The following is a 24,160-nucleotide window of genomic DNA, read 5'->3' as shown; positions in this document are numbered from 1 at the left end:
CTGTTTGGATTTTCTTCCATTTTATTTTTCGTGTTATTTCTTTTGCGCTGTGGTCTACCCATGTCAGTGTATGGGCAGGTAGGTGGGTGGAGCAGCCTGGGATCTAGCTTAATGCGAATCCAAGGCAGCCTGGGGCAGTTGTAAGCAGCCTGGGTTTTTGCTCACTCTTGCCAAAGCCGCCTACCTATAGCCTGACAGGGCACCAAAGTTGCCTGAATTCTCACCCAGTAATGCACCTAAGCTGCCTGCCTTTGAGCTTGAAAAGGGACTGAAGTAGCAAGCCTTGAAGGTGCCTAGATTCTGGCTGGGTACACTGGGGTCTGTAAACAGTCTGTGCTCTTCTGCCTCAGGGGAGTGGGGGATGGGTGGCGATGTACAGGTAGGGGATGGCACCTGCGCTGGCGCTAGTGACTCAGTGTGGACTTATGTGGCTCTTGCTGTGGGACTGGGCCCACTGCACGTGCAATTGTAGTGCAGAGGCAGATGATGTGGGTACGGAATCAGGACACAGCAGAAACTGCCCAGAGGCAAGTGATGTGAGAACAGCAGGGCGTGAGGGGAGGGGGGGGCAGCTAGGAGCGTGGGGCGCTGTGGGATACCGTGGGGTGCTCTGGACTCGCAGGGGGGGAGGGGGCGGATCGCGTGGGGGAGGGGGGTGAGAGGGTCCAGGGGGTGGCGGGTAGCGCAGGGGGTGTGGAGCACGCTGAGGTAAGATGGAGTGCTGGATGCTGCGGGACGCTGCGGGGCAGTCTGGACGCGTGGCGGGGGTGGGGTGCACGGGGGGGGGCTCGAGGAGCGCGGGGGTGGGGCGCGGGGAGTCTCGGGGCACGCGGGGGGCGCGGGGCACACCTGGGCGCCAGGGCGCTGGATGCTGCAGGGCGCTTTGAGCGCCCCTGTCGCGTGTGGGTAGGGAGCGTTGGGCACGCTGTGGGGGGAGGCGGGGGCGGGGCGCGCGGGGGGGGCTCGAGGCGCGTGGGGGTGGGGCGTGGGGGTCTCAGGGCGCGCGGGGGGCGCGAGGGTGCGGGGCACGCCTGGGCGCCCGGGGCGCAGGGCGCTTGGGGCGTGCCTGCTGTGTGTGGATAGAGAGCACGGAACGCGCGGGGGGTGGGGCGCACGGGAGGGTGGTCTCGAGGCACGCGGGGGTGGGGCGCAGGGGTCTTGGGCGCGCGGGGGCGCGGGGCAGGTCTGGGTGCCCGGGGCGCGGGAAGCCTTGGTTCGCTTGGGCCGCATCTGCCGTGTGTGGATAGGGAGCGTGGGGTGCGCTGGGGGGGAGGGGCGTGCTGGGGGGGTGCGGGGGGTGCGGCGGGTGTGGGGCACGGGGGTTGTGGGGTGCGCTGGGCCGCCGGGGCGCGTGGGGCTTGGTGTGCACGGGGCGCCGGGCCGCTGGGCGCGGGGGTCGCCCCAATGCAGTTATTCGCGGCGGGCGGGGTGGCGGGGCGTGGGTCACGGGGGTGTGTGCTTCCCTCTTTTATCCCAATCTGTGCCCTCCCTCTTCAAAAAGTTCCTAATTTCCCTTGAATACTTGCCTTTTTTTCCCTCGTTGTTTGTAGTGCAGCTAGGCGGTCGCCATCTTGACTGGAGAAACCCTTTTTTTAATTTATTTATTTGAGAGAGACAGACACAGAGAGAAAGACAGATAGAGGGAGAGAGAGAGAATCTGGGTGGAATTTTAAATATGCTTGCATTTCCTTCTGTGCCAAACTTGACATTTTTCATATCCTCATGCTGTATATTTTCTTATCTTTCATTGTTGATATGACTGAGGCAGTAATGAGAATCCATGCCTGTGTAGTTTTTGAACTTTTTGAACTCATTTATGGGAGGAATATAGGAGGATTTGAAACTGTGGAGTCAGTGATGTCTTGCAGTGCTCTAAGCAGAGTGTGATGGACCATTCTGTTGGGAACTGAAAGACCAAAATGCAGAGAGACTATGGGCTATGGATGTTTGTCTATGAGGACTGGGCTAGGAGCAGCATCCATGAGAGGGTGACTACATTCTGTCTCTGTACTAAGAACTAGGTCAGGGTTGAGTTTAGAAGCAATGGATTGCTGTGAGCAGAAAGATGTGACACAGAGAAGACAGTTTCAAGCTAGAGACTATAGCCCAGTTCAGCCATAATTGTTTGATGGAGCACCATCATTGATATAAGGTCATCTGCTTTGCATTGGGACAGTAGGATAAATGTTGAAGTTCTCCTCAAGTTGGCCTTATTTCCCACTGGGTTAGCAAATTTGTTAGCCTACCTGGTACTAGGGAAGTATAATAAATTCAGGAAGGTGAGGGTCATTAAATATGCAACATTTTTTGAGATTCCCACTAAGCAATATGTTGTAGTTCCTTAAGGAGGTCCTGAAAGATAATGTTATGGATGAACCATGGGTTGCTGTGGAGATACTAGGATTTTGGAGATGACATATGACAGCCACCAAGGAGAGCTTGTTTTAGATATTGCATTGATTAAATCTTTTTTATGATTATTTTTTTTACATTAGGGATGTTTACCCTGTGCTAACAGTTAAAGATTTTTGGGTTTGAATAGTGTTGGGATTGGTAAAGACTATGGACACTTTCAATGTTGGACTGAATGCATTCTTCATAAGGTGGTTAGGGTTAGGGTAGTGGTTGTGATTCCATTAAGGCCAGGGACAGAATGCGGTGGTTTGAATCCGACACAGCCCATATTCTTATTTGTGTTCAATGTTTGTTCCTTCAGTGGTAGCCATTTGGGAGGTGGAGCCTTGCTGGAGGTATGTTGACAGGGACAGAGTTAGCAGTGGGGTATAGCCAGTTCTCCTTTGCCACAGCTCAGCTCACTCCTGCTGCTATCTTCCACTTGCTATGGCAGAAGATACCCAGCCTCTGCTCTAGGACCATTTTTTCTGACATGAAGCTTTTCCTGAGATTGTATGCCAAAATAAAAACTTTCTTTCCATCACCTGCTTTTGGTCAGGTGTTTTGTTGAAGCACCATGAAGGTAAGAACATCACCTTGTCTGAGTCTGCAAGTAGGCCCCAGGAGGCCAATGAGAGAAACTCCGAAGGTATATCATAAGTTGTAATGGAGACCATAGGATGTTAGAGATGTCAGAACCTTGTAACATCTACCAATAAAAGCTTCAGCCAGGCTTGGGGTAAATCCAGACTATGATAGAGGCTGCACACAACACAGATGCAAAGGCAGAGCTATGCAAATTTTGGGGCCCCAACAATGACATCATGAGTCTCAGATGCAACACATAGATCTGCAAGAGCTGGAGTTTGTCCTGATGAGTTTTAGTCTTGTTGTAATTGATTATTCTTGGCCATGTTCTGCTCATGTTTGCTATGTTCTATTATATACTAGAAGTATGTAACTTATGTTTGATTTTACAGGGCTCATAGTCAAGTGACTGCTTTGAGTTTCCAGTAAGACTTTAGACTTTTAGAATAGTGTTGGAACTGCTAAAGACTATAAGGACTTTTGCAGTTATACTAAGCACATTTTACATTATGCAGTAATGAGCCTATGGGGAGGAAATGTGGAAGGTAAAAGTGTTATGCTTGAGTGTCAAGTTGACAAGGGGTAAACTTCTGATGGTTAATATCTTGTCAACTGACAGAATTAAGAATCACCATAGAAATAAATCTCTGGTCATGTCTACAGGGATTTTCTATGTTAGATTAGTTGAGTTGGGAGAACCCAATGTAGCTATGGACAGCACCATCTGATGGGCTAGTTTATTCAACTGACTAGAAAGAAAAAAGCTAACTAAACATTCAGTATTAATCACTCTGTTTCCTCACTGTGGACTGAATGTGACCAGCTGCCTCAAACTCTTGCTGTTAGGACTTCTCTGCCATGATAGATTATAATCTGGAACTGTGAGCTGAAATAAACTCTTCCTCCCTTAAATTTAATTTTTGTCATATATTTTTCCCCAGCAATGAAAATAATACTGACATACATTTAGATCCTCATAGCATTTATTTGAAAGAGATAGGACAGGATGGTGATGTGCCAATGTTATGATTTAAGAAAAGGGTTTTCTATACTTGAGCAGTTTAACTAAGGCACTCATATTGTAGATGGGAGGACAAATCAGGGTTAGGTCGTACATCCTCTTACCATATGTGAAATTCTTTCTCTTTGAGAATACTTGGTTTTGTATGTTGGTAATTTATTAGGTCATATGAAACTAAGTTGCATTAATAGAATTAGCCTTGTGAAAGTATTCTGTGCTAATAGACTTTTTTTTTTTTTTTGCTAGTTGTTAACCTTTTATCTGATGTCTTCTCTATTATCAAGCCAAAAAATGTGAAAGTTAACTTCTTTTTTCACTCATTAGGCCTGAATTATGAAAGATGTGACTTTGAGGATGGTCTCTGCGGTATGCAACAAGATAGAGGTCTGAATTCACGTTGGACTACAAGAAATGGCTTGACTGTTTCTTCGCCTCCATTTTATGATCACAATGGAAATCAGTCTGGTAATTGTTTCAAAGCTGTTTATTTCTGTTCCATAACAGATTTTGCATTCTAAGCAAAATTTTAATTAATTTTATTACCATGTACTAATTATACAAAGTTAATAAGTTTTCATCATGACGTTTCCATCATTTACTAATGTTCTTTGGTCACATTAACCCACGCTGTTAGCTTTTCATTTACTCAGCCCCATTTTGTTACTTCCATTCCCATATTCACATTTTACATTCATGTTCTTTCTTTTCCCAAAAGTCTGAAGATGCGTTTTTTTTTTTTTTTTTTTTTTTTTTTTTTTTTTTTTTTTTACTTAATATATTCCCAGTTTCATCCATTGCTTGAGTATGGCACAATTTTCTTCTTTTTTATTGTTGATCAAAACTCCATTATGCACATATGCCACATTTCCTAATCCTTTCATCTGGGCCGATTCTATAACTTGGCTATTATGAGTGGTACTGTGAAAACATGGATATGAGGCTGTCTCTACAGTTAGATGACTTGATTCTTTGGAGTATACACCATTTGGAGTATATACCAGGGATGGTGTAGCTGGATCCTGTGGTAATTCTACTTTTAAAGTTTTGTGGAACTTTTATAGTGGTTATACTACTTTATATAAATTTATTTCCTTATTTTTTTTACTTATTCATTTCCCATGCATTTGATTATTGAAGTAAATCTTTGGCTGGTATTTAAATATGTTTTGAAAATCATTTTTGAAATATTTATGATTCTAAAATATCACATCAAATTCTTATCATCAGGTTCATGGGATTCCCAACAAGGGAAGGTAATCATTGGGGTTTTGCTAATGCTTTTCACACCTCAGAGAAATTGCCAAGATAAACATAATAGCATACATAGATTAGATGGTAGGATTTCTTTCCTTTTGGCTGGACTGACGTTGTCTTTATGTAGAAGCTTTTGCTTAATTGGGCTCACTAGAAAACTTTGTGAACATGGTGACAGTTACATTCTTATTGCTGGGACAATACAATATACTGGAAATAGTTTATGGGAGAAAAGGGTTTATTTCAGCTTACAGTTTCAAGGGGAGGTTTCACTATGGCAGGGAAGGCCTGAATAGAAAGCCTGGGTCACATTTTCATATCAACAGGGAGTAGTCTACGTGAGCTGCTATACTGATAATAAACCTCAGGGTCCACCCTTCAGGCACACCTCCTCCAGAAAAGCACTACTTCCCAAAGACTCCACAACTTTCCCAAACTACCACCAGCTGAGGACCAAGGGTTCAACACATATGAGGTTATGGGAGATATTTCATGTTCAAACACTTATAGATATTCAGTGGCTTTTGAGATATCTCTGGAGCCAAATTTTAATCTACTTCATTAACTGATGAATTTCATTTATTCAGCACTGCCAAGTGTACTGCCTACATAAGTGAGCAAAAATCAACTCCCTGCCTGCCCTTAGCTGGTAAGTTTCCATACAATAAGAAGAAAGGTGGCACCTGCTGATAAAACTACAGGCTGGCTATTTTTATAGGACTGGTAATTACCTTAAATATAATACAATGAGATATTTAAATATAAGTGTTTCCATAAGGACAATTTAAAGCAAGCAGATGCTCATGTTTTTTATATTAGTTTGTGTTTATAAAACTATTTGACTATAGATAGAATATTTCTGCCATTCTCTAGCTATAAGATCTTAAGATACTTTCTTTAGCATTAGAACTTGAAGAGCAGGATCAATAATGCTAAATTCCTAAGATTAACTAAAGGGTAGATGAATTTAAGAGCTGAGGGAGCTGCTGTTAAGATTAGACTGGTGTGGTGGTGCATTCCTTTAATACCAGTACCCAGGAGGCAGAGGTATTAGGATCACTGTGAGTTCAAGGTCATCCAGGGACTACAGAGTGAGTTCCAGGTCAGCCTTGATTAGAGTGAGACTCTACCTTAAGAAAATACAAGGTGGCTGGAGAAATGGCTTAGCAGTTAAGGTGCTTGCCTGCAAAGCCAAAGGACCACAATTCGATTCCCCAGGACACATGTAAGCCAGGTGCACAGGTGGTGCATGCATCTGGAGTTCATTTGCAGCAGCTGGCATGACCATTACCCCCACTCTCTCTCTCTCTCTCTCTTTCTATCTCTACTTCTCTCTCAAATAAATAAATAAATAAATAAATAAATAAATATATTTAAAAGAAAATAAAAAGATTAGCATAGAATGTGATACACACAAAAATATAGATGTTCATATTTCCCAATGATTGTTACTAGCATTAACATGTAAATAAGCAAGGTATATGCCAACCTTATTACAATAAGAAACAAGTTTCTCAAATGAAATGCAATCAACAACTAAGTGCCAAACAGAACGATTTATTATGGGCGTAGTCATGTGAGATACTGACATTGAATTTTGCTCCCGACCTTTATCCACTGCAATGTCTTGCAAATGTTTGATTTGGTGCATCTTTACTTGTGTAATTTTCCTTTTTAGTCCTTGTACTATGAAGAGCTTTTCCATAGTGTGCATTCATTTACTCTAGTCTTAATCACAGGTAGAACACATCTCATTTTCTCTACTCTGTCACCTTGTTCTTGTACTGCTCCAGTTGCTTGCTTCCTTGTTTTGTTAGGTAATCCAAGCAGCTCTGGAGATGAGCTGACCTATTTTCTTCCTTTTATCTTCTTTTTCTCATAATTTCCCATGTTTATTTTTTGATAGCTTATTGAAGAGATACAGTTGGATCAGCTCACATAAAAGAGATATTGTATAGATACACATCACATAATTATAGTATGTGGGTTAATTTGAAACTCTTTGTATTCAAATTACATGTGTTAAAATCTTGACTCTGTCCACCAGCTAGATACATGTATTCAGTCTATCCTACTGTAAATTGGGGTGATAATAAGAGTCAAAAGACATAGGAAAACAATGATAATTATCTCATGACATAACAAACTGAAGGTTGGTGATTTTAATCGTAGACATGAATCCTCTATAAACTAAATTACTGTTAAAATTGTGACCCTTCATCATAATTTCAGGTCACTATGCTGGCTTTTGATATTAACTGTTTGAAAATATTTATTCAAAATAGCTTTGGTTTCTTTCACCATTCAAGATCCTTGGTGCATAAGTATTAATAATATTTTTCGAAGAATTTACTTTTGAAATATTTTGCTAGTGCTCTAACTGATGATGGAGGGTCTTACCCTAGCTCTCAAGCCCTCTAGCCCAGGCTGACCTGGCGTTCACTATGGAGTCTCAGGGTGGCCTCGAACTCTAGGCAATCCTCCTACCTCTGCCTCCTGAGTGCTGGGATTACAGGCATGTGCCACCATGCCTGGCCAATCCCTTGAATTTGTAGAGCTAAATTTGAAAATATGTTCAAGTATTAAAGCATCACTCTTGATAGTATTTGAAATCTAATAGTGTTCAGGGCAGGGGATTAAAGAGCAGCACTGATTTCTAAATATACATCATATTCCTTTTGGATAAAATAAAATCAGTACAATAAATCCCAACACATCTTTGAAATGACAGTATTATTTTTAAAATAGTACAAATCAAGAATTTCAAGTTCTGTAACTGAGATGATATTCAAGCACTACGGATGTTTGGGAATGTGTACAAGGGGTCTGGATGTGAGAGCACATGCGGAGGTCGGAGGACAAACCACAGTGCTGTCCTTTCACCTGGTCTGGGGCAGAGTCCCTTGTTCCTTGTCCGGTGCTGAGTTTTACTCTAAGCTGTTAGGTGACTCTCCTGCCTCTGACTTCCTTCTGACCATAGGCATCCTGGGATTACAGACACTGGCACTACAGTGTCCAGCTCTACATGTGGTCTGGGGATCCCAATTCAGGTACTGACACTTGCAAGCCAAGCACTTTATTCATTAAGCCATCTCCTCAGCACTTAGATGTTTTTAAGATGTGCAATTTGGGGCTAGGGAGATGGCTTAGCCATGCAAGAATGGGGATGTGAGAGGGCCCAAGACCATCCAAGTTCAGTTCCTCAGGACCCACATATCACTGGAGCTTGTGGAAATTGCAGCTCTGTATTCAGGGAGAGACTCTGTCTCAAGGAAGCACATAGGTGAGCTGCAGAGGAGGATATTTTGTGCTCTCCTTTGGCTTCTGCTCGCAGTGCTTGGGATGTGCACACCCCACACAAATATGCATCCCTCCCACACACTCACATAGCACTCCACACGCACTCCACATGTTCATGCAGAAAAGATGCCTGATTCACTAGAACTGTAATGGGCATAGGGCATAAAATGAAAAGTACCTTATTTGTAAAGCTTACATTGGCCTTTATGCCTGTCACAGTTTATAGGTTCTCTATTTGGGCACACCCCACTTTAAGAAGCAGTATGAGGACGGTTGTTATATTATAATCTATTGTGTCAATAGAGCTAAAATCCACAACTATACAAGTGCATTATTAAGCAGAAACCAATATTTTTGTCATATAGTTAAAGACATTTACATGTGTGAAAACCTTTCTTATGTTATAGGATGTAGTCAGGCCCTGGATGCAGTTTATCAGTGAACCACAGTCATATATACCCTCAGTGTGAGGATTGTTGTATCCAACACTGTTGCATTTCAGAGATATGTGACTAAAAATAGAATTATGTTTCTAGGATCATACATATAATTAAATTGAAATTAAGAAGACAATTTAAATGTAGCTATTATGTAGAATCAAGGTGAAATTTATTTTATGTTTTCTACAAAATCAACAATGGTTAGCAAACATAAATGAAGCATAGCTTGACTCTGTATAAGCATCAACTTTATTTTGCTATTATTTAAGACACATCTGAGCTTTACATTAAAGAAGAGATTTAGTTATGCACTAGTTCCCTTTATCATGGGGGGTATATTCTAGGTTCCTTAAACTATGTATGCTTTTACAACACACACATATATATATATATATACACATACACACACACATATATATATATATATATATACACACACACACACATATATATGTATGTATATGTATATATGATAGTATATAACACACACACACATATATATACACATATACATATATATATACACACACACATATATATACACACACACATATATATATATATATGACTTTGATAAGAGATTAACCAAAACAGTAAATATAATTATCACATATAATAATAAATATGATTTAGAACTTAGGACTTATTTGTTGAATTGCTCAGTTAATAATTTAGAGTGCTGTTTCTTATGGATACTTGAAACGACAGAAGATAAAACCTTAGTCAAGAATTAAGCCCACTTCTTTTTTAGACTTTTTGTTTACAAGTTCTATGAGTGTAAACAATAAACCATGATAATTCCCTCCTACCATGGAGCTTTGCTGGAAGACATGTGTCACCAAAGAAGGGCCTGTGGGAGAGTGCTCGCTCACTCTTGCTGCTTCTTTCCAGCTTCTGAGACAGGATGTGATGCCTCCACTGTTTGCTTCGTCAGGCTTTCCCTACAGTGCTGAAATTTCCCCTGAAAGCTATAAGCCAAAACAGACCCTTTCCTTCTACAAACTGTTTCTGGTTAGGGTTTTTGTCTAGCCACATGAAGGTAACTGTTGGATCTTGCCACTAGTTTTCAGTAAATCCTTTCTGTGAAGTTGGCTTTTTGTTCTGAGAGAGCTATTACTATGGTCAGCTTCAAACCGTTTTAGGCACAGTCTGACATGGAACCACGTGACAGATAAAACCTCACAATTATATAGGAATAAAGCTTTGACAAAGTCCTAGCTTCATGGTACTTATTGCTGTCAGATTGAATAGAAATGCAGTGTGCTGATGCTTCAGGTGTTGGGAGCAGTGAAACAGGGACAGATTCAAACACTGTAAGCTTGCTGCTTTTTGGAGACTCTACCATTTCTGAACTCCCAGTTCTCCTGGTGGCTCTAGACTACTTTCTAGAGCTCTGGGAAAGTGGATTCTATTTTTGCCAGTTTTTAATTGCTTTTATGGAGGAGAAAATTTTCATATATCTGTGATTTTCATTAATACCACATTAATGTGTTATTGTATGTGTCATGGTTTTAAAACGTTATGCCTTACTTTTTGTCAACAGAGTCTGACCTTGCTACATGAAGTATACATGGCAGCATTCACATAGAAGTTTCTAGCAAATAAAATAGATATCTCTTTAATGTGTGCTTTAAGAGGCAGTTTTCACAAATATTTTCTGGTTATGTATACCTTAATCGGTGATCAATTATAAGATAGAACATGATTTGATGGAAATGGACAAGTAAAAATTACAGTTTGAATGGGTTTGTCTCTAAGACTATTTTCACTCTCTGTATAGGCTAAGTCATACTCTATCAAGGCTGGATTCTCTTATTTTTATAATCTTGGCATCTTCACCTTTGCTTCAGGCCTTGAATCTTGTGGTCATCTGTCCTGCAGCTAGGTTTCCTTGGAACTATTCCTGAGAACTCACATGATGCCATGTTCAGTGCTTCTCCTCTGAGTCCTCGAGCTTTCTGGTTACATAACACATCATGGCGGGTGTTTCTTCTGTTAACATCCAGCCCTATGCATCCATCAGGAAATGTAAGGCTAGCTATCAAGAGCTCAGGAAAGGAAAACTGAAAATTCTCCGTTATCTTCCCTGGGGACCCAGGTTGGTAGAATTCACTGCCAAAGTTATTAGATTCAACTTTCCAAACTTGATTTATGGCTTTTATTGCCTTCATATTTCATACAATCCATTTCTATAACACTCAACATAGCTAAAGTTAGACTTATACTCCAACACTGAAATACTGAGAAAAAAAAAAATTAACTGCATGCTACTAAAAGAAAAGAGCAAACATGAGGTCATGCTTGTGCTCTTTATTATTTTAATAAGTAGCATTATTACAAGACCTTTTAAATGTATGTTCCAATGACGTGTGATGCATTTGCTTTGGTGTATTTGGGCACATATTGGGCATCCATAAACCAAATAAATAAACTGAAGTTGGCATACATATAGGTTCACAAGAGAGTAAATGATGAACATAGAGTGTGTGTATGTGTGTGTGTGTGTGCGTGCACACACACGTGCAATGGAAGTATCATTGACTGCTTTAGAAAGTAAGAGGGGTTTATAGAGAAATAATTTTTGTTGCCCAGGGGCTTTATAGTTTCTCTTGCTGTTTAGAAACAATAGAAGGAAGGAGATATTGGGTAGTCTAAAAATCATGTGGGAAACGTTGCCTTGAAGATTTACCCTTTTCTCTTGTACTTGTCAGTGGATGTAATGACATGACTAATGTCCTGTGGAAGATAAGTGGACTTCCTATGAGGTAGTGTTCCCCTAAGAAAATCTGCATTTATAGATTACATTTTTTTTAAGGGAGGAAGAGTTTATTTTAGTTCACAGTGTCATCATGGCCAAAAATGCATGGAAGTAAGAGTTTAAAGCAGCTGGCCACATTTAGTCCACAGGGAGGAACAAGAAGCTGCATCTCAACCAGTTTTATTATTATTATTTTATCCCATGCAGATCCACAGCCAATATACTCATAGAGTGGTGGTGTGACTAAATGTCCCACATGGCCTCATGTGTTTGTAACTAAGTCTCCTACTATGTCCCTAGCTGGTTGAACTTGGGGGAGATGCTGTCAGAAGTGTGTCACTGGGGCCAGCCTTCGGGTTTATTAGTTCATCCCACTAGATATTTATAGCTAATTTAATCTTTCTGCTTCCTGTCAGCTAATGTGAAAAGACGTATCTCCTAGCTGCCTGTCATGTTTTCCATGTCATAAAGAAATTTCCTCTCAAGAATGTATGCCCAAATGAACTCTTTTCCTGTTTTGGTCACCCATTTTCTCTTAGCATTGAAAAAGTAACTGTTACACACTAAAAGATGCGGGGAAAATACACTGTTGTGAGAGTTAATTTTAATTGTCAACTAGATTGGATCTAGAATCACTATAGAAGTAAGTTTCTGCCCATATCTGTGAGAGAAACTCTAGATGTGGTTAATTGAGGTGTGCAGAGCAACCCCGCTTGTGGGCAGCACTATTCCCAATGCTGGTCTGAACAAGAAAAGTGAGATGAGCATGAGCATTGATCTCTCTCAGCTTCCTGAACATGGATGTGACATGACCAGTGACATCGTGTTCCAGTCCACATGCCTTCTGCACCAAGATGGACTGCACCCTCCAACTGGCAGCCAAAATAAGCCTTTCCTTCTTTAAGTTGCTTCTGTCCAATATTTTGTCACAACACAAGGAAATTAACTAAGATAAAATATACATTTAACATTGAGAATTGGATACCCTTTTGATTATCCCTGCATTGAACTTAAACACAAAGGACAGATATTATCACTACAGGGTGTACCTTAAATACCTCTTCTTCCATCTTTTCCTTCCCTTTGTTCTTGTGTTCATGAAAGAAAGTAGTTTTTGCTATAGACATTGTCAGGGCACCTCAAACTGTTTCTGAATTTAAAACTTAAATGTTTCTGAGAACCTGGATAGACCTTTATTTAATACTTTTTAAACACAGAAGAGTTCCTGTTTTTTATACCAAAATAGAGTTTATGTTTATAAAATTGATCTGCTTAAGTTTTTGCATACTTACTTTTGTCTGGTTTGAAAATGCAAATATATTATTTTAGAACTTAATATTTCAGATATGAGTTTTAAAACCCGACTTAAAATTATTAGTTTAAGTAACTTTTTTGACAAATCAAATTTGTCTTATGATGCTAATAGTAGCTGAATATTTATAAACAGCAACTTAACACCCTTTGAATGGCGTTTATATAGCTAATAATATTTAAATATAAAACAATATCTATTTATTTTCTTTTTTTCTCAATTTTTATTAACATTTTCCATGATAATAAAAAATATCCCATGGTAATACTCTCCCTCCCCAACACTTTCCCCTTTGAAATTCCATTCTCCATCATATCCCCTCCCCATCTCAATCATTCTACTTACATATATACAATACCAACCTATTAAGTACCCTCCTCCATTCCTTTCTCTTCCCTTTATATCTTCTTTTTAACTTATTGGCCTCTGCTACTGAGTTTTTTTCCTTCTCACGCAGAAGCCCAATCATCTGCAGCTAAAATCCACATATGAGGAGAACATGTCGCACTTGGCTTTCTGGGCCTGGGTTACCTCACTTAGTATAATCCTTTCCAGATCCATCCATTTTTCTGAAAATTTCATAACTTCATTTTTCTTTACCACTGAGTTTCTTAGCATTTGTTTACATGCTATAAGAGCAAATGAATGATGCTTCACTTGTACCACTGTGATATCATCTTTTTATCTAAATTATATATACAGAATAACCCTGGGGAGTATATTCTTAGCACAAATTATTTCAATTGTGTATCTGACTATGTCTTTAAGAAATCATTAATATCTCTGCAATCTGCTTAATTAGAGAATGATTTTGGAATAAGTGCATTGAGTAAAAGGTTTCTTAGGTTTAATAATACTAGTATTGATTCTTTAAATAATGTGACAATTAGATTTAATTTCCAATCTTCAAAAGCCACTTAATAAGTTGGACACATATGTCATAAAATCATCATTAGCACCATTTTCCACATTCCTTTTGACAAACAGCAGTTCACCATACAGTGACCATAATGCTTACAGATCATATATGACAGACTTGTTCCAGCACTGCTGGTAATCTTTGAAAGCCAAGGAAATGGCCAACATTAATTTTAGAGGTTTACAAAAAGTGACATGTCTGGTACATGATGTTCTACAGCAAGCAAGAGATCATCAGGGCTCAGTACTATTTCTCGTATGCAAAAGAAAAGCTAGGGCTATTTAATCCTGCCCATTGAGACAAAGCACAGTAAGTAATGATCTCATTGAACTAGACATCAATGTGTTTGTTTTGATAGGAAATCCTGGTATTGAGCTTTCCCTGGATGCTATCTTTACAATGTTGTTACTTTCTTTGTCAGATATGATGCATTTGGCTGTGGATTGTCATCTATAATAATATAAGGAGGACAATCACTATCATGTATTTAAATGAGCATACAAATAGTAAAACTATTTATTTATTTTTATATTTTATTATATTTATATATTTTACTATTAAAACTCCCATAATTTTAACCAATAAACCATGGCAATTCCCTCCCCCAACATTCTCTTTGAAACTCCACTCTCTATCATACCTTTCCCCCCTCTCAACCAGTCTCTTTTATTTTGATGTCATCATATTTTCTTCCTATTATAAGGGTCTTGTGTAGGTGGTGCCAGGCAGTATGAGGTCATGGATATCTATGCCATTTTTTCTGGAAGACTACATTGTAATGAGTCCTCCCCTTTTCTGGGGCTCTTACATTCATTTTGCCACTACCTCGGCCTGCAACATATCTTGAGGCTTGGAAAGTGTGATAAAGATGTTTCAGTGCTGACCACTCTTCTGACACTTCTCAGCACTGTGGTACCTTTTGAGTCATCCCAGAGCTTGCCACCTTCTGAAAAGAGAAGTTTCTCTAACTAAAGGCGATAGTGGCATTAAGATATGGGTATGAACATTAAGAAAATTTCTTACAGGGAATTTTGGTGAGCATAATATATTCATTTAGTCAGACACACACCAGCAGGTGTTAACACCCCTAGGGCTCATGACTTCCCTCATCATAGGTGTTCAGTATCAGGCATGTATTCCCTCCCATGGAGCAGGGTCTCCAGTCCAATTAAAGAGCAGTTGGTTTCCCCCATAATAGACATGCCACTACTGCACCCATTGGCTCATTTGGCCTGGCTGGCCAAAATTAAAGTTTCCAGTGTTCACTGTTGTTTATCTCCATTGATGACTTCTCTGTCTCCCATGGAGCTGCATGTGGCATAGTATTTTTTCCCTCAATTTTATTAAACATTTTCCATGATTATAAAAAATATCCTATGGCAAATACCCTCCCTACCCCCCTTTTCCCCTTTGAAATTCCATTCTCCATCTCATCCACTCCCATCTCAATAAGTCTCTCTATTCGGATGCCATGATCCTTCCCTCCTCTTATGATGGTCTTGTGTAGGAAGTGTCAGGCACTATGAGGTCAGAGATATCAAAGCCAATTTTTTGTCTGGAGGGAGCACAGTGTAAGGAGTCCAAACCTTTCTTTGGCTCCTACATTCTTTCTGCCACCTCTTCTGCATTAGACCCCAAGCCTTGGAAGGTGTGATCAAGATGCTACTCGGTACTCTAGTTACTTCTGTCCAGCACCATGATACCTTCTGAGTTGTCCCAAGGTCACTGCCATCTGAAAAGAGAAGATTCTCTACCCAAAGTGAGAGTAGCACTAATATAAGGGTATGACTATTAAGAGAAGTGCTTACTGGGCAGATTGATAAGCATAGTATATACACTTATCCATATGTTACACCCCTAGAGCTCATGACTACCCCTGTTTCAAGTTTCCACTATCAGGGATGTATTCCCTCCCTTTGAGCAGGCCTCCAGTCCAATTGGAGGGCAGTTAGTTTCCACCATGACAGACGTGACACTATTGCACCCGTTGGCTCATTTGGCCTGGCTGGCCAATTATAGGCCTTGCAGTGTACACTGCTGAGTATCTTCACTGGTGGCGTATCTTTCTCCCATTGAACTGCATGTAGAATGGCTTCTTCCAGCTTTCTGTCAGTTGCTCTACATGGAGGAGGTTATCAGCTCAGTTCCAGCAGGATTTCTCAGTGGCCTTACAGCCCAAATATGTGGAGTCTTCAGCAATAGGGTCTTACCATCGATTCCTGGTGGGAAACCAAGGGCTTCAGCAATGGCCTATAATGTTTTGGGGCCATCAGGGTCCTCCCTGGCCAACAACTCACTGGAAGGTATCCCATCCCTGGCACTGAATATTTTCTAGCAATGATATATGGCTCCTGAGTGTTCCATTGTCCAATACTGAAGGATTTCATTTGATTTATTTATTTCCTCTCAGATTTGGATTAGCCCTCCCTCCACCTTTCCTTTACTCAATATCCTCCCATGACCTCACTTTGGGCCTTTTCTCCCCTATTAATCTATTCTTCTACTTACATATATACAATACCAACCTATTAAGTACCCTCCTCTCTTCCCTTTGTATCTTTTTTAGCTTACTGGCCTCTGCTACTGATGTTTTTTCTTCTCACACAGAAGCCCAATTATCTGTAGCTAGGATCCACATATGAGAGAGAACATGCGGTGCTTGGCGTTCTGGGCCTGGGTTACCTCACTTAGTATAATCCTTTCCAGATCCATCCATTTTTCTACAAATTTCATAACTTCATTTTCTTTACCACTGAGTAGAACTGCATTGTATAAATGTGCCATATCTTCATTATCCAGTCATCAGTTGAAGGACATCTAAGCTGGTTCCATTTCCCAGCTATTATAAATTGAGCAGCCATAAACATGGTTGAACACTTACTTCTGAGGAAATGAAATGAGTCCTTAGGATATATGCCTAGGAGTGCTATAGCTGGGTCATATGGTAGATCAATTTTAGCTGTTTTAGGAACCTCCACACTGATTTCCACAATGGCTGGACCAGATTGCATTCCCACCAGCAGTGTAGAAGGGTTCCTCTTTTTCCCCATCCCAACCAACATTTTATAGTATGTCCCTCTGATTTTTTTGAATTTCTCTGGTGTCTGTTGTGATGTTACCTTTTTCATCTCTAATTTTATTAATTTGTGTCTCTTCTCTTTTTATTTTGGTCCAATTTGCTAAGGGTTTATCAATCTTGTTTATCCTTTCAAAGAACCAACTCTTTGTTTCATTGATTCTTTGGATTGTTTTTTTTTTAGTTTCTATTTTATTAATTTCTGCCTTAATTTTATTATTTCTTCCTGTCTGCGGATTGTGGGTTTGCCTTGTTCTTCTTTTTTCCAAGGCTTTAAGGTGAAGCATTAGGTCATTTAGTTGTGACCTTTCTAATTTCTTAATATAAGTGCTTAAAGCTATAAATTTACCTCTTAGGACTGCCTTCATTGTGTCCCACAGATTTTTGTATGTTGTGTTCTCATTATTGTTTGGCTGTATAATGTTTTTAATTTCCCTCTTGATTTCCTCATTGACCCATTCATCATTTAGTAATGTGTTGTTTAATTTCCATGATTTTGTGTATACTCTATGGTCTTTCTTGCTATTGTTTTTCAGTTTGATCCCATTGTGGTCAGATAGAATGCACGGAATTACTTCAATTATCCTGTATTTGTTAAGATTTGCTTTGTGTCCTAATATATGGTCTATTTTAGAGAATGCTCCATGTGCTGCTGAAAAGAATGTATACTCTGCAGCATTTGGATGAAATTTCCCGTAGATATCTGTTATGTCCATTCCTTCTATGACTTCATTTAGTCCAGATGACTCTTTGTTTATTTTTTCCCAGGATGATCTGTCAATTGATGAGAGTAGGGTGTTGAATTCACCCACTACCACTGTGTTTGGTGTTATCTGTGACCTTAGTTCTAATAGCATTTGTTTGATGAATTTGGGGCCCCCCATGTTAGATGCATATATGTTTAGGATTGTAATGTCCTCCTGTTGGAGGGTGCCTTTAATCAATATAAAGTGGCCTTCCTTATCTTTCTTAACTAATGTTGGACTCAAGTCTGCCTTGTCAGATATTAGGATAGCAAATCCTGCTTGTTTTCTAGGTCCATTTGATTGAAACACCATTTTCCAACCTTTCTCCCTAAGCTAGTATCCATCCTTTGTACAAGGGTGGGTTTCTTGGAGGCAACTAATTGAAGGATTCTCCTTTTTAACCCAGTCTGCAAACCTATGTCTTTTGGTTGGGGCCATTGATATTAAGAGATATTATTGAAATCTGTGTATTCACTTTTGCTATTTTTTTGTAGTTCCTCTGGTTTTACCTTTGCTTGCTTGTGTTAACTGTATTTGTGTACTGTTTGTTTTTTCCCAGTTCCTTATATGTGTGCTTTTCTTTTTCTTCAGCATGGAGGATTCTTTCAAGTGTTTTCTGTAGAACTGGTTTTGTCTTCAAATAGTCCTTTAGCCTGCTTTTGTCATAGAATGTGCTTATTTCTCCATCTATTTGAATGGATAGCTTTGCAGGATTAAGTAATCTTGGTTGACAGTTGTTATCCTTCAGAACTTGGAATACATCACTCCATGCCCTTCTGGCTTTTAAAGTTTGTGTTGAGTAATCTGTTATAATCCTGATATGCTTGCCTTTGTAGGTAACCTTATTTTTCTCTCTACTTCTTTTAATATTTTTTCTTTGGTGTGTATGTTTGGTAGTTTGGTTATAATATGGCGAGGAGAGGTTCTTTCCATGTTTTATCTGGCTGTTGCTCTAAAGGATTCCTGTATATGCATTGGCACCTCTTCATAATTTGGGGGAAGTTTTCTTCTATGATTCTGTTGAAGACACCAACTATGCCTTTGGAGTGAAATTCTCCTCCTTGTACTATGCCTTGAATTCTTTTGTTTGATCTTTTCATAGTGTCCTGAATATCTTGAAATTCCCACTGATACTATTTTATAAGTTTGTGTTTCTTTTTGTTGGACTGTATTAGATCTGCCACCTGGTCTTCTTGCTTAGATATTCTGTCCTCTCCTTCATCCATTCTACTGGTGAGATTTTCTATAGAGTTTCTTATTTCATTAACTGTGTTCTTTATTGCTAGTAATTCTAACTGGTTTTTCTTTATTATTTCTATTTCCTTATTTATGTCTAGTATTGACCTCTTTATTTCATTAAATTTGCGTCCTGTCTTTTTTGCTTCCTTTGAATTTTTTTTTCTTCCTTTGAGCATATTTATAATCATTCTTTTGAAATCTTTCTCAGGTATTTCCTCTAACTTGTTCTCACTAGAGTTCATTTCTGATGCATTAATAATTTTTGGTGGATTTATATTGTCTTGATTTTTGTGTTTCTTGTGTTATAATGCATATTTTTTGCATCTTGGATTATTTAATGATTGGATTTTGCAGTTAGCTGGGTATTATGAGATGTATCAATCAATCTGTTGATATATATCTTCAGGGTAGGAGCTTAAGGCTTAAGGTGTGGCTCTGAAAACTCTCAGAGTATGTACAAAAGTGACTGTATGCGTTGGGTGTGCCTCCTATGAGAGTATTCAAGTAAGCTAAGAGGAACAAAATACAGACAGATTCTAAAATTTAGCTAAACAATGTACACTGTCTAGGAAAGACAGCTCAGAGTATATCCAAGAGTAGGTATTATGACAACCAAATCTTCTGTCTGTCCCTTAGGCTGTGTGGTGCCTCACCTACTCCCTTAATTGTGACAACAATGTGGTTAAGATTTCTGGTCTAGGGCTGGAGAGATGGCTTAGCAGTTAAGCGCTTGCCTGTGAAGCCTAAGGACCTTGGTTGAGGCTCGGTTCCCCAGGTCCCACGTTAGCCAGATGCACAAGGGGGCGCACGCATCTGGAGTTCGTTTGCAGAGGTTGGAAGCCCTGGCGCGCCCATTCTCTCTCTCCCCCTCTATTTGTCTTTCTCTCTGTGTCTGTCACTCTCAAATAAATAAATTAATTTAAAAAAAAAAAGATTTCTGGTCTATAGAGGGCTCCAAGTCAGCTTGTGACCAGGTGAGACCCTTCCCTAATGTATAACAGAAGAGTAAACAAAGCCACTATAATTCAAGAAGCAACAAATAATAAGCCCAAAATACAGCTTATTTAAGAATGGAAAATTTGACCATCCATCCAATTTAACATATAATTTATCCTGATATGGAAGGTGCAATTAGCACTTCTGGTACAGGCATATATACCAGGTTTATTAGGTGGGTATAAACCTAGTGTAATCCCAGTTACCTTTTGGGATGATTTTGGTCTCAGCTGCACTATTGATTGGGTCCCTCTTTGGTACTCTGCCAGTTCAATAGGTGTGGCCTGGTCCAGGGCTGCTCTATTCCCCAGGGCTGTGCATTGGCCATGGGGAAGGGATAGGGAGCCGATGCTGCTCATTTTGCCTGCTGTTCCAAGTGTTCTTCTACCTTTTGGTCTGCTCCTCCGTTGTTCACGGCCATTCTCCCTTCATGTTTCTTGAGTTTGCAGAGAGCTCTGGTGTGAGTGGAAAATCTCCTGGCCTGGCTTTTCCTGTGGCTCAAGCTGAGCGCCACCGCCCTGCCATGGTCTGGCGCACAGATCCACCCTGCCAGAGGTGCTTCTGCCAGGCCCATGTGGGCTCTGGATGCTCTGGATCTTTCCTACTTCTCTGCTGCTGTTTCAATTTCCTATACACCTCACTTTTTAGTAAAAGTGTGTATTTTGCTGTTGGTTTTTTTTTTTTTTTTTTTTTTTTGGCTTTCCCCCCCATGCTGCTTTTGTGTGGTACCTACGCTGCCATCTTAACAGGAAGTCGTGGCATAGCTTTTTACATCTTTCTGTCAGCTGGACTGCATGGAGGATGTTTTTAGCTCACCTCCAGCAAGAGTTCTTAGAGACCTTGCAGCCCAAACATATGGAGTCTTTAGCATTAAGGTCTTACCATCTATACCTGGTGGGAAATAAAGAGCCTCGACAATGGCCTGTAATGTTTTGGAAGCATCAAAGATCTCCCTGTCCAACAACTCACTGGAAGGTATTCCATCTTTGACACCAAAAATTTTCTAATAACCACCTATGGCTTCTGGATATACCATTATCCAAAAATGTGGGTTTCCATATGAATTTTTCATATCCTCTTAGATTTTGTTGAACCCTACCCCCCACCCTTCCTTTACTCAATCTCATTCCCTGACATCACTTAGTTCTTTCTCCCCATTAATTTGTTCATCTACTTACATATATACAATACCATCCCATTAAGTCCTCACCTATAGCTCCTTTTTAGCTTACTGTCCCCTGCTACTGAGTTTTATTCCAACTCAATAGAAGTCCAAACATTTGTAGCTAGGGATAACATGTGAGAGAACATGTGGTGCTTGGCTTTCTGGGCCTGGGTTACCTCACTAAGTATAATCCTTTCCAGGTCCATCCATTTCCCTACAAATTTCATAGTTTCATTTTTATTTACCACTGAATAGAACTCCATTGCATAAATGTGCCACATCTTCATTATTGACTTATCAGTTTTAGGACATCTATGGTTCCACTTCTTACCTATTGTGAATGGAGCAGCAATAAACATGGAGGTGCAAGTGTCTCTAAGGCAGAGCAATGAGTCCTTAAGATATATACCTAAGAGTGGTATAGCTGGGTCATATGTTAAATCTATTTTTAGCTGTCTTGTAACATACATACTGATTTCCACAATGGCTGTACCAGATTACATTCCTACCAACAGTGTAGAAGGGTTCCTCTTTTCCATATCCTAGGCAGCATTTATTGTCATAGGACAAAGAGGCAACCCACAGAATGGGAGAAACTCTTTGCCAGCTATACATCTGACAGATGATTAATACCCAGGATATACAAATAACTCAAGAAAGTAAATAATAAGAAATCAAACAACACAATTAAAACATGGGCTATGGAACTAAATAGAGAGTTCTCAAAAGAAGAAATACATAAGGCATATAAACATCTAAAAATATTCTACATCCTTAGTCATCAGGGAAATGCAAAGTAAAACTACTTTAAGAGTCTGTCTCACTCCTGTCAGAATGGCTGTCATAAAAAGAACAAATACAAATAGTAAAACTCTTAACAGATAGCTTACTAAATACAGTGTTTTAAATGTTCATTCTTTTTTTTCTTTTTGTTTTCTTTATCTTTCTTTTTTTGTTGTTGTTGTTGGCAAGGGTGGTAGCATTGAGTTAGGGTTTTGTTCTAGCTCAGGCTGACCTGGAATAAACTCTGTACTCTCAGCCTGGCCTCAACCTTACTGCTATTCTCCTACCTCTGTCTCTAGAGTGCTGAGATTAAAGTCATGTACCACCAAGCCTGGATAAATGTTCATTCTTAAACAAAATTATATTGATTTCATGTACTTGAGGGCCTGGATTACCACTGGCGCTTAGCATGAGCATGCCTGTGTTCAGTCTGGGTCTAACTTGCTGAATCTTTTTATTCTTATAGCCCACTTCCTCTCACTGGTCTCCAACGTGGATTATTTTTTCTCAAATTTAAGAAGCAGAGTTTTCCTTCCAACTAATGGCCAACATGTTTGTCAGGTATTTGAACGTATTTGAACATATGCAACATTTTAAGTATTTGCCACATTTAGGAATGCCTTTGTTGCAATTAACTGTAAAATAATTATTCTTCACAGATTACATTTTATGACTTCTTCAGCCACCTGAATGGCAAATTGATAGTAGGTTTTCAAACTGGATGTGGTGGTTCTATTCAGCGTTTATGGCAAAACACAGCTGCACTTCAAGATAAGTGGGAGAGGCATGTCATCAGAGTCCAGAGCACCCAGAGGTTTCAGGTAGGCATTCAGTCTCTAACACTGTCTTTGAGGAAGAATGATGGGAATCAGATCTTTACCACAGGGGAATAAGTTAAGTGACTAACTCGGCTGTCAGGGACTGCGGTTGGGATTTTCCAGAACTTTCAGGTCTTAGGTAAATTGGAATGGCTGAGCACTAAAAAGACATTTCATGGCAAAGTTCTGGATTTATGTAATAAATAAAGTTGATGTAAATTATGATGCACTGATTAAAAGTAACTCTCTAATTCTTACCTCAATTTCTTGAACCTTTGCTATTTTCCTCTCACATTTTTTCTGTTTTTCACTTCTTTTTCCCAAGAACATGTTTTAAACCTTTTATTGCAAATTTTCATACATGTAAATAATATAGTTTAATAATATTTTTTTTTCTTCCCAACTCATGTGTTTGAGAGAAGAGGAGCATGCTGAAAGAACAAATAAAATAATAAAAAATAAAATAAATTTAAATCTGTTGAAATAGAGTAATTGTCATTTCTATCTCATGGCTAAGCTCCTTCAACACAACCTTTACTTCCTAAATCAATTTTAGAATAAAATCCAATGTGAACCTATGTAAGATACTCACAAATCAAAATTTACTTGGTATAAATTATAATCTAATTATTACTGCCAAGAGTTCATGTGGAAGTATTGCATGTTTTAACATTTGGGATGGCTAACCAGAAGTCTCTAGTTAAGGGTGAGAAGGATCTTAAAGCTTTTCACTTTTCATACTTTATGAAAGCTGGTTTATGGCCCAATTTAGTTTAAGCAGATTTTCTTCATCATCTGTTACTCAAATTATATAATAATCATTTAAAAAGTTTTCTATAGAAAATACCATATTCAAGGCTCAAATATGGAAATTAATTAGATTCTATTTTGTCTTTAGCTAATTTTGAGTAACTAAGAGAAAGGAGTGGATAAATAAGCAGTATTATAAATTGAAATGATAAGCTCACATTTTCTTAATTAATATAACAAAATTATGTTTTGTAATCTTTGGCATTATAAACAAAAGAATGTCAGAGCCACATGTTGGGTCAGGATATGCAGAGACATTTATCGTACCAATAACTGTGGGCAAGCTCCACAATGCATGACCTATATATCTCAACAAGGAAGGGCCAATGGGGAGGGGGTAGGTCATGGATGAGCCTTATTATCGTACCAAACTGCCTGTATTTGCTGAATAGAAAACTAATAAAAAAAGGGAAAAAAAAGAATATTCAAGGAAGATTCAAAAATAATTTATTACCTGGATTAAGAATACCTAGGCTAGGAAAAAAAAAAAAAAAAAGAATATCTAGACTTGGGCTGGAGAGATGGCTTAGTAGTTAAAGTG

General features: G+C 39.4%; 1 protein-coding gene across 1 annotated transcript in view; it reads left to right on the top strand.

Moving 5' to 3' along the window:
• The window catches only part of Malrd1 (MAM and LDL receptor class A domain containing 1), a 771,085-nt gene that overhangs the window by 23,380 nt on the left and 723,545 nt on the right, over window positions 1–24,160 (top strand). Inside the window, exons 2-4 of the mRNA XM_045134762.1 lie at window positions 4,328–4,468; window positions 22,458–22,552; window positions 22,651–22,812. Of these exons, the coding sequence (XP_044990697.1) occupies window positions 4,328–4,468; window positions 22,458–22,552; window positions 22,651–22,812 (398 nt within the window). The remainder of the gene's footprint in view (window positions 1–4,327; window positions 4,469–22,457; window positions 22,553–22,650; window positions 22,813–24,160) is intronic.

This window comes from Jaculus jaculus, chromosome 15 (assembly GCF_020740685.1).
Source record: "Jaculus jaculus isolate mJacJac1 chromosome 15, mJacJac1.mat.Y.cur, whole genome shotgun sequence".
Lineage (NCBI taxonomy): Eukaryota > Metazoa > Chordata > Mammalia > Rodentia > Dipodidae > Jaculus > Jaculus jaculus.
The sequence above is the reverse complement of the archived record's forward strand: the minus strand, read 5'-3'. Positions and strand labels throughout refer to the sequence as shown.